The 9,947-nt window shown below is 40.0% G+C and overlaps 1 protein-coding gene across 1 annotated transcript in view; it reads left to right on the top strand.

Annotated features, from left to right (window-relative positions):
• Positions 1–9,947, top strand: part of LOC101849857 (derlin-1) — a 13,832-nt gene that overhangs the window by 2,809 nt on the left and 1,076 nt on the right. Inside the window, exons 2-7 of the mRNA XM_005102586.3 lie at positions 1,724–1,835; positions 4,013–4,077; positions 5,121–5,147; positions 6,301–6,396; positions 7,432–7,484; positions 8,654–8,764. Of these exons, the coding sequence (XP_005102643.1) occupies positions 1,724–1,835; positions 4,013–4,077; positions 5,121–5,147; positions 6,301–6,396; positions 7,432–7,484; positions 8,654–8,764 (464 nt within the window). The remainder of the gene's footprint in view (positions 1–1,723; positions 1,836–4,012; positions 4,078–5,120; positions 5,148–6,300; positions 6,397–7,431; positions 7,485–8,653; positions 8,765–9,947) is intronic.

Raw genomic sequence — 9,947 nt, forward strand, 5'->3', positions numbered from 1 at the left:
TATGAGGATGGCCCGGGGATACGATTCACAAAAAGGGACTTCAACTTCAAGGACGTAGTTTGGCTTCGATTCACACAAAGCCGTGTGTGTGCGTGTGTGTGTGTGTGTGTGTGTGTGTGTGTGTGTGTGTGTGTGTGTGTGTGTGAGAGAGAGAGAGAGAGAGAGTGTGTGTGAACGCGAGTGCTTGTGCGTGTGTGAGTGTGTGTGTGTGTGTGTGAGAGTGTGTGTGTGTGTGTGTGTGTGTATTTGTGTGCGTGTGTGTGTGTGTGTGTGTGTGTGTGTGTGTGTGAACGCACGTCCGTGTTTATGTGAGAGTGTGAGTGCATGGTAGGGGGGCTGCGAGGATATTCAAACAGCTAAGCGGAAACGACATTAATTTTACCTATCTGAAAAAAAAATCGTAACTTAGTTTCCTGACTTTTAGGGGTGTGGAGTTTTTTGGGGGGTTTTCGTCGGTCGGGATAGAAAGCACGAGCATTTATATAATAAGCAAACGGAAATGCAAAACCATGAACCATTCACATACAGAATCAGACGCAAAAGAACACGGAAGTTTAACGCGATGTGCCTGGATCCGATCACCATGTACTGGAGACAAACTGATAGACAGACGGACAGAAACACAGACAGACAAGAAGGACAGCATGAATTGAGAATCAATGATCGCTCACAGCATAAAGGATAGGGGAGAAAAAGAGCGCTCAAACACTAACAAACTGACAAGATCTTTCGCTGTCTATAGCCGGGTACCCATTCCCACCTGGGTGAAGTGAGGAAAATTCGTGTAAAGTGAGTTTTCCCAAGGACACAACGCCGAGCCCTTGACGTGATTCGAACCCACGACCTTACTGTTGCGAGTCTGACCGATGCGTTTATTTTCCCCAAACATCGCACTCACATCTGAGCTCTCCCCATAACTTTTACATCACTTCGCTCCAGGCGGGATTACATAGAACCGTGAATTCTTCCCTGACCATATTGCAGCAGTTGTCTCTACTCCCGAATTTGCGAGGCAGACTCAATTTTAATTGATGTGGTCACATTGTAGTGGTGCATAACAACAAAGGCGAGGGACTCGGTCAGATATGGAAAGCTTTAAGTTTTCGACAGGTAAAGGGGAGGGGCAACTGGATAAGCGTAGATCTTGAGACTCATAATAGGAAAATAAGTGAAAATGGCATGCCTCATGCCACTATGCACTATGATAGGTCATCAAAGTTAACCACTCTTTGCTCGCCATATATGTCATATACCCACCCAGGGGTCAGTTCATTTTAGAGTGGAGGGAGACCGTTTTACCGATTGTGAGCCTTATTATGGGTCACCATAGATAGATTCTTCCCTGGGTTCGTCGGTTAAGATCCCGATTCCCTAAGATCCCGCATTTCCTTGCTCCCGAGCACCGGGATCTTAGGCGGAGACTACTGTAGTAGCTGCTTTGACATTACTTAGTCTACATACTTTTCATTCGAGCGTTTGTTAAATGGACAAGTTTTTGCTGCCAGAGACGATAGCACGAAAAACGTAACCTGAATGAACTCTTGTGTTTCTGCCTAAGAAGTCCACAGGCCTACTGTCGTCTCTGAATTATGACTATCTTGTCTTTGTTTGCCGCATTTTGAATTTTTTCTACTACCTTGTGTGACCTCTCTTCCCTATTCTTTTTATGCCTAGCCTCAGTTCATTTGTTTTATTTATTTATTTTATTTTTTTTGTTCTTCAGATATGGCGACCCATGACTGCTGCTCTGTATTATCCAATATCAGGGCCCAGAGGCTTTCACTATTTAATGAATCTCTACTTTTTATATTCATATTCTACACGTCTTGAAACAGGTAAGTACAGCATTTGCTACGTCAAAATGTAATGAAATTGTCAGATTTAGGAAAAAAATCTTTTTTGGCATGCTTAGATAGAGTCGGCTCCACTTTTTATTTTGAAGTCCCATAAGTTTGTTTTTGTCTAAGTTGTTTGTTTAGTACGGGGTTTTACGGCGCTCGCAACTGCATAAGGTCATATGAGCGTGCGAAACACAAGTTAGTTTTGTTCACAACAGTTTACTGTACGGCTGGCTCGGGTCAGTAGTTAGATCTTAAAATGTTAAAGTGTTTAAAAATCAGTGTAAACATGTATATATTTTCGATCTAAAACTATTTTCCTAGATAACATAAACATTTTTAATACTTCAATTTCCATTTTATAATTTGCCATAAAGGCCAATGGCCTTCATAAAGTTCAAAATTCTGCTGGGACCAGCGACGGAAAAATTTTCTTGCATTTATAATATTTCCTTCAGATCTCTCCAAAGTCCAAACATTCGGTTAAGATGTGTAAAATCTGTGTCGCATCCGACACAGAACGGCGTCTCATGTCCCTGTAGGAGGTATTTGTGGGTCAGGGCCGTGTGTCCGATGCGCAATCGAGTAAAAATGACTTCGTCTCTTCTGGAGAGGTCCGAAGGATTTCGCTGTTCCAGTCTAAGTTGACCCTTTTCTCCGGTTCCAACACTTTCATAACATACACAAAAGTGGAACTGTTATGTTGGATTCTACTCAAACATCAAAGCACTTGAAAGAGTTTAAAGGTTTTTTTACCCCCAGCTGCAAGTATGCGACAGCTGAATTGATTTTTTGCATTTGAAACGTCAAACTGAGATTTGTCAGGTGTTCAGCAGCAAAGTTTTGACATAGGAGATACTTTGCATAAAATAAGAATACATCTAGAACCAATCTACTGTGGAGTAGTTTTGCGCAGTGCCTTGATGAAACTGTAATCCCCTGATTATTAGAATCACTGATCAGTGTTGTGTTACTTCAGGCTTACTCATGATTCAACTTTTCATTTGCTGTCGAACCTGCTCTAAAGGCCATCTATATTATATAAGACAGTCACCTGTACTAATGGCCACTTCCTATTTCCTCCCATGGGGATTTTTTTTACTTTATTGTGTTATGGCGCTGTAAGACAGTAAGACATCTATCTAAGATGGCCACTTTTCTGCTCCATAAGATGTGGCCATTTTAGTTAGTTTTGACTGTATTATATCTATGGAGTACACACAAGCAATATGCAGGCACATACATGCTCACACACACACAACATGTATATATACATATTGTACAGTTGTGTGCGGCACTAATTGAGTATCTTCTTTTGTCTTAGTTTAGTTTTAGTAGAAGTTTTATGGCGCTCGCAACTACATAAGGTCATATTAGCACCAAGGGGTGGATGTCAACAGAGAAGTCCTTACAGGGAATCAGACTTACTCTGCTCACCTCTCTAGCTTCAACAGCACAAAGTCTGCTTCGACTATCAAGGCACCCCGGAAATAGCGGGTCACAAGAGTGTGACAAACGTACAAATGAAGTAGAGAAGAAATGACGATAGTAAGGATTAAGAAAGAAAAAGCAGCAGTTCCCTGTTGCAGGTCAGGCACAGTTATGAGCATGTCATTGATGAATCAGCCTAATTACAATTACAATTTTACTGTGCATAAGAAATCAAGATGTTAATGTCCTTTGGAATGGCCTAAAGACACTTCAGTCAGTAGCACCGCCCCGGGGTTTTTCTTTTGTTCTGTATTTATAATGTCATTTTCAACGGTCCTTACAATTGGGGGGGGGGGGGGGGGGGGGGGGGTGATACTAACTATGATAAGTAAAAAGAACACTACCTGAAATATATATTTCATGTTCTTGAAGATGATAAGAAAAAAAAATCCCCCCCCCCCCCCCCCCTTCTGAAATCAGGAGGACCGCCCCTGGATTTTCTTTGGTTTAGCTTGCTTTCAGTTAAGAGAAGTTGTTTATGTTAATCTAGATTGAAAAAAAAAAGATCGGAGAATTTATTCTTTTCCTGTTTACTGCTGTTTTTGGATCGAATTAACTGTGTTTGATTCAGCTGATTCCACTGTGTACATTGTTTAAAGATATATGATTTTTTTTTCTTCTTTTCAAAAACTGTATGCCACTTGCTGTCATTGCTCATTGCTTGCTTCTGTTTCTCTCCACAGAGACATACGCTGGTTCTCCTGCTGATTACTTGTTCATGCTGCTCTTCAACTGGTTCTGTCTTGTTGTATCCTTGAAGGACAAAGTGACTTGTGCTTGTTTATTTTTTTGGGACCATTTTTTGGCATCTATTCTGTGGCGGGGTTTTATATATACACTATCATAGGTTTGCCAACTCTCACGAATTTGCTGGGACAGTCCTGGGTTCAGCGATCTGGAATTTGAAAGGACTTTACATGCACTACACCAAAGCCAGTCCCACTTGATTTAATTTTATTAGTTGTTACATGATTATAGAGCATGGATATAGGCCATATAAATACGAATGTAATTGTTATTTATAATGATGGGTGTTAGGGGCGGGCACGAGACGAGCCGAGTACTCGTTTCTCGCGAGAAACGCCCTTCCCGTCACTGCCCGGGCACTAAACAACTGCTCGGTACCGAGACGTGATACTGCTCGTTGGCTTGACATAACGAGTAACAGTAACGAGAGTGAGAGAGTGAGAGGCGAGAAATGACAACACAGACAGTGCCACCCATCACCGTGCCATCCTGTGTGTGAAACTGAAAGGGAGGGGAGAGGGTGGCGAGACGAGGCGAGTGGGGAGTTGATCAGGGCCTAGGCCTAGGTCGTCTCCCTACCTTCCTTCACCGCCTGCGCACCAGGGCAAGCCTAGTTTCATAGTTTAGATCCCCGCAACGACCGGCCTTCCCGCTAAACGAGTTGCTCATTCTGTGGGGTGAGAAGAAAAATCTCGGCCACGGCCGGCCTTCTCGCGAGAAGAGAAATTGGTCACGAGACGAGAAGCATTGCTCGAGACACGAGACTGAAAGTATTTCTCGTTCCCGGGGCCGGTCCCGGCGAGAAGTAGGTCAGCTTCTCGGTCTTCTCGCTTGGGAAGGAAAAAGCGCTTCCCGCCCGTCTCTAATGGGTGTCACTGATTAGGTTTTTGAGAAAAGTTAGCAAGCCTGTTATATGGCGTGTATGTGTATTGAAAAGACTTCAGAAATATATATTTTTGCTTGAGAATGTTGAAACACATTGTTAATGAATTATATGATTCACTGATTTTTTATGCATCACCTTGACCTTAACCACAATGAAAGATTATCGGATTTGGAGCAGAACTTGCTGTGAGTATTGGCCTTTGTAGATTCAATTTTTTTATCAATTAGTTTTTTCTTTCTAAATGCTTAAAATTTTGAAAGTATGACTTACTTAGCTGACTGAAAAGTAATAGTTGAACTGGTGCTGAAGAAAACTTTGAACGTTGTATTTCGCTTCTGTGATTTTCAATTGTTACATTAAAGACTAATGGCTGTGCATTTGTGTGAGTTCAGCTATTAATTTTTGGGTTTGTCTAATGATAAAATCATGTATCAGTGTGATTTAGGGTTCTATATTATCTATTTTTTCTAACTAACATGTGACAAAATAGGGAAACAATTGAAGCAGAAGCTATTATCGAGTTCAACTCGCTGAGCCGAAATTCCATTACTTAGGGATTTCTTCGACTTCAACATCCACAGCATCAAAACACCCATCTTGTATCATCGGACCAGTGACCATATCAGATCCACAACTACATCAGTACCCCGGCCATATCAAAACCCCCATATCAGAACCATAATATGTGAGGCATCATGGTGAAATCAGGGGCTTGTCAAAATAACAAAATTGGAGAAACAGACATTTTCCCTCCAGTTTCACAATTTTAATCAAATTTTTTTTTTTTTGTTCAACCTTTTAATGTCCAAATAAAAACACATTTCCATGTGAATTATATTGAAAAACATTGATTAAAAGCTCAAAATATGTAATTTTTCAGTTTTCAAGGACTCTTTAGCTATTGAAGTTACCAAACTTTGATGGCCATTTTCTCACTATTTTTACCGCTGAAACCGAGTGAACTTACCTCTTTATATCACAAATATCTTCACTTCTGCTCAAGATAGGTGGGTATTTTTTAAAATCAAAAGCATGATAAATGAACAAGCTTTTAGATAATACCAATAACTCTCCATGCACAAGAATTGACGAGCGCCTGATTCCACCACTTTGTGACACATAATATGATCATAAATCCTTTGGTCTAGGCTGCACAATACGGCCTAGATCCCTAGGGTTCAGTGAGTCTTAAAAGGGAAATTCTCTTGTGCAAGGTTGTCTTTTTAGTCTGTTGGGATCTTTATATGTCTTGTAAAGCACATTGAGCATTGTAAATTATGGAAATATGCTATATAAATGCCATGTACTATTATTTTTATTGTTTGACGGGTCTTTCAGCTTCTGATGGACCCGCTAGTGCTGAGTGTTCTCTACGTGTGGTGCCAGCTCAACAAGGACACCATCGTCAGCTTCTGGTTCGGCACAAGATTCAAAGTACAACTCTTTTATTTGCTTGTCTCTTTTACCTTTTTTCCCCTTTTTTCCCCTTTTTTTCCCTTTGTCTTTGCTTGGTTTCCTATCATGCTTGTGGCATCTTTTGTATGAATTTACTTATTCCGGTATTAAACAAAAGAGAAGGGTTTACATGTGTTAAAAACAGTTAAAAATCGTATCTTTTCCCCTGGGCATATTTTATTTGCTTACTGTTTTGAACAATGTTACATTAGAAAAACTGTAGGAGGAGACTGGGAAGAGAGGAGAAGAGGAATTTAGAAATATGTTTCCTAGATTATTGTAAAATGTATTGAGAACTTTCCTAATGGAAATGTGCCATACAAATGTAACTATTTATGTTTATATACATGAGAAGGATATATGAAAGTAAAATAAAACAAGAATAAAGCAGGAAGATGGTTGAGGTAGAGAGGACTGAAGCCATTAAGATTATACGGGTTAACAGCTTTTTTCACCAATGTTGTCATTACACTCACTGATTTGGACAATTTTGACTTGACTGTTCTTAGACTTAGAGTAAAACTGTGGTATGTATTGGAGGACACCAGTTTGGCCAAATAACGAGATTGTGGTTGCCAGACAGAAATAAAGATATGGGACCTTAGGGTGTTGGCGGAGATGACTCATGTTGATGATGTATCCGGTTGTAACTACACGCTTGAGTGTGTTTGTTCTGTGAACAGATACAAACCAGCGTCTGTGGTGTAGCGGATAGGGGCTTTGCTGTCAGAGGCAGGAGACCCCAGTTTAATTTATGAATGGAGAGAAATTTTATGGACTACCTCAGTCTTTCTGTTGGGATGTTGGGTCCCTCTCAGCTCGGGTTGGCCATGGCAAGTAGGGCAGGGTTGGAAGCACTCCTCCTAAATTATCTAAATTTTGTCACATAAAAAAAGAAAAGAGAAGCGGAGTTGTAGATAAGCAGGGTTTCCCTATGAGTGATGATGGCAAATGGAGTTCTCACTGCATGTTTGCTGAATCTCTCATCATTGCTCTCTTGTCTTTTTGTCACAGGCCATGTACTTACCTTGGGTCCTCTTTGCTTTCAACTTGATTATCGGAAGCGGGTAAGTGTGTGTCATGTCATGTCAAAAGTAACAGTACCTGAAGTACTCTGTCTCACTCTTGATTTTTGCCATTTTCTGTAATGCCATCCTGAAGTATTCTGTTTCACTCTCGATTTTTGTCCCTCTCTATACTGTAATGTCATCTTTTTATGTATGACTCTCAGTTCCATTTATGAACTAAGGTAATTTGTTAAATGTTTTTTTGTTCTTCACAATTGATGATGCTTTGATTTTTAATGGAAAAGAAATGGCCAGGGTCTTGTAAACAGACTTGCACACCAAACTCAATGGAAGAAATATACTGTCTGATTTGTATAATAGGGACTTGCTGGTGGCTTAGATTGTTTTAATGACTGTAAACGACTGAGTGATGTCAGACACCAGTTAAACTGGCCTGCTGTAATAATATGTGTCACGATGCGATGGAATCAGGCATTCTTAAATTTTTTAGCATATGTAGTTACTAGTATCATTTTATAGCTTGTTCATTTGTCTTGCACTTAGCGACAAAAATACCCATTTATCTTGAATAAAGGTCGAGATATTTGTGATTGAAGGAGGTAGGGGTCGCCTGGTTTCAGAGGTAAAATTAGTGAGAAAATGGCCGCCAAAGTTTAGTGATTTCCAAAGCTTGAGAGTCCTTGAAAACTTAAAATTTACATTTGTTGTGCCTTTTATCAATGTTTTTCAGTAAAATACACTCAAAAATGTGTTTTTAAATGGACATAAAAGGTGTTGAGTGGAAAAAATAAAATTAGAAAAAAATTCCCCATCGGCCAAAAAAATGCTGATTTCTTTGGTTTAATTACTTTGACGAAGGCCTAATTTCACCACGATGCTTCACATATACTTATATCTAAAGTTGAGTTTTTTTCTGTCCAAAATCATTGATTTTTTCCCTCCACCTTTCAGGGGCGCTCCGCTCCGTTAGCTCAGTTGGTATCATGCTGAATTACGGAGCAGATGGCTCTGGTTTGAATCTCTGACTGGGTGGGTTTTTTTTAACTTAGGTCGTATTGTAGAGTTTTCAAGGCTCTCAATCCTTGTGGCTTTGTCCTGTTGGTGACAGGCATTATATTTGGAGGTCCCACTTTTAAATAACCCAGTAGGTGTTGCTAGGGGCATTAAACCTGCACACTTAAGTTTCACTTTGTTTTTTAACCTTTCAGGGGCATGATGGAGTTGTTTGGCATAGTGGTGGGCCACTTGTATTTCTTCCTGATGTTCAAGTACCCTCAGGACTTTGGAGGGGCTCAGCTGATCACAGTGCCAAGTATTCTGTGAGTGGTTCATGATGTTTTTGTTAGTTGTGGTTTTTTTTTGCTCTTGCGTTTTATGTTTATGTTGTTTATGTTTTGGTAATTGGTAAAGGTTTTACAGTGCGCGCTACTGCATAACGTCAAATAAATAGACCTTTTTATTGTTTATTTCAAATGGCTGGGAAGGAAATAATGACTGGAGGGATGTCAAGTGACTGCAAAAACTTGTTTCACAGCAGGTTTTCTTTTAGAAAATACACATTTCCGTCCAGTCCTTCAAATCCATGTTTATTTATAGTATTGGTCGAGTAAAAATTGGACCTGAAAACACTTGAGTTCTTCATGAGAATTTGACCTGTGAAGGCTTTTTTTTCGAGTGGCAACATTTGGAATCTGGAGTCCGAGTCACTTTCCAAATCATGAGTGCTGATGAAATTCCTCTACTGTACACCTGCTTTTTCTGCACTCAATATCACTGTTGCTGACGGGTTTTTTTGTTTTTTTTTCATTGTGATTAAGGTATATCTAGGTCCCAAATTGTAGGTGAAACAAAAACTTATGCAGACTCTGAACGATGGTCCATGTTTAATTCTGGCTGATAGGAGTTAAATCTGCTTTTGTAGGCATATGTGTACAGACGTAGAAGAGAGTGTGCTGATATTCACATAGTCATATGATTGATGGGGATCAGACTTTTGGCTGAGAAGTTATCAATAAGTTTCTTTCTTGGGCCAAAAAATGTGGTACAACACCACCATTTTCGTAGAGTCTATAAAATAGTTTTTTTACAATCTGTTTTTGCTTTGAAATCAAGGTATTTAAAACTTTGCTGTCACTTGATGCAATAATGCGCCTGTTAGAATTATCTGTTCCGGTCACCTGGTGCATTTGTGTTCCAGGCCCGAGAGATCCGTTGCAGTCAGTCTCCTGGCTGTGTGACCAGATGGGGTACTTTGTACTGCTGGCTGCGTGACCGCAAAGTGTTAAATTGTTATTGCACTCACAAATGTTGTAGAGAGCACCGATGCAAACATTTTGATGAAGGAATCGGGCTAAACGGCCAACGAGATGATATGCTGGATTATTGCCAACGCTCTTGTTATATTCTGTAAAACATCACAATCTTTTTTGTGTAGAGAATGGGATATTTGGGGGGGTGAGTGTTTAAAAAGTCATTATTTTTTAACCAAAAAAGATATTGTCC

This window comes from Aplysia californica, unplaced genomic scaffold (assembly GCF_000002075.1).
Source record: "Aplysia californica isolate F4 #8 unplaced genomic scaffold, AplCal3.0 scaffold00331, whole genome shotgun sequence".
Classification (NCBI taxonomy): Eukaryota; Metazoa; Mollusca; class Gastropoda; order Aplysiida; family Aplysiidae; genus Aplysia; species Aplysia californica.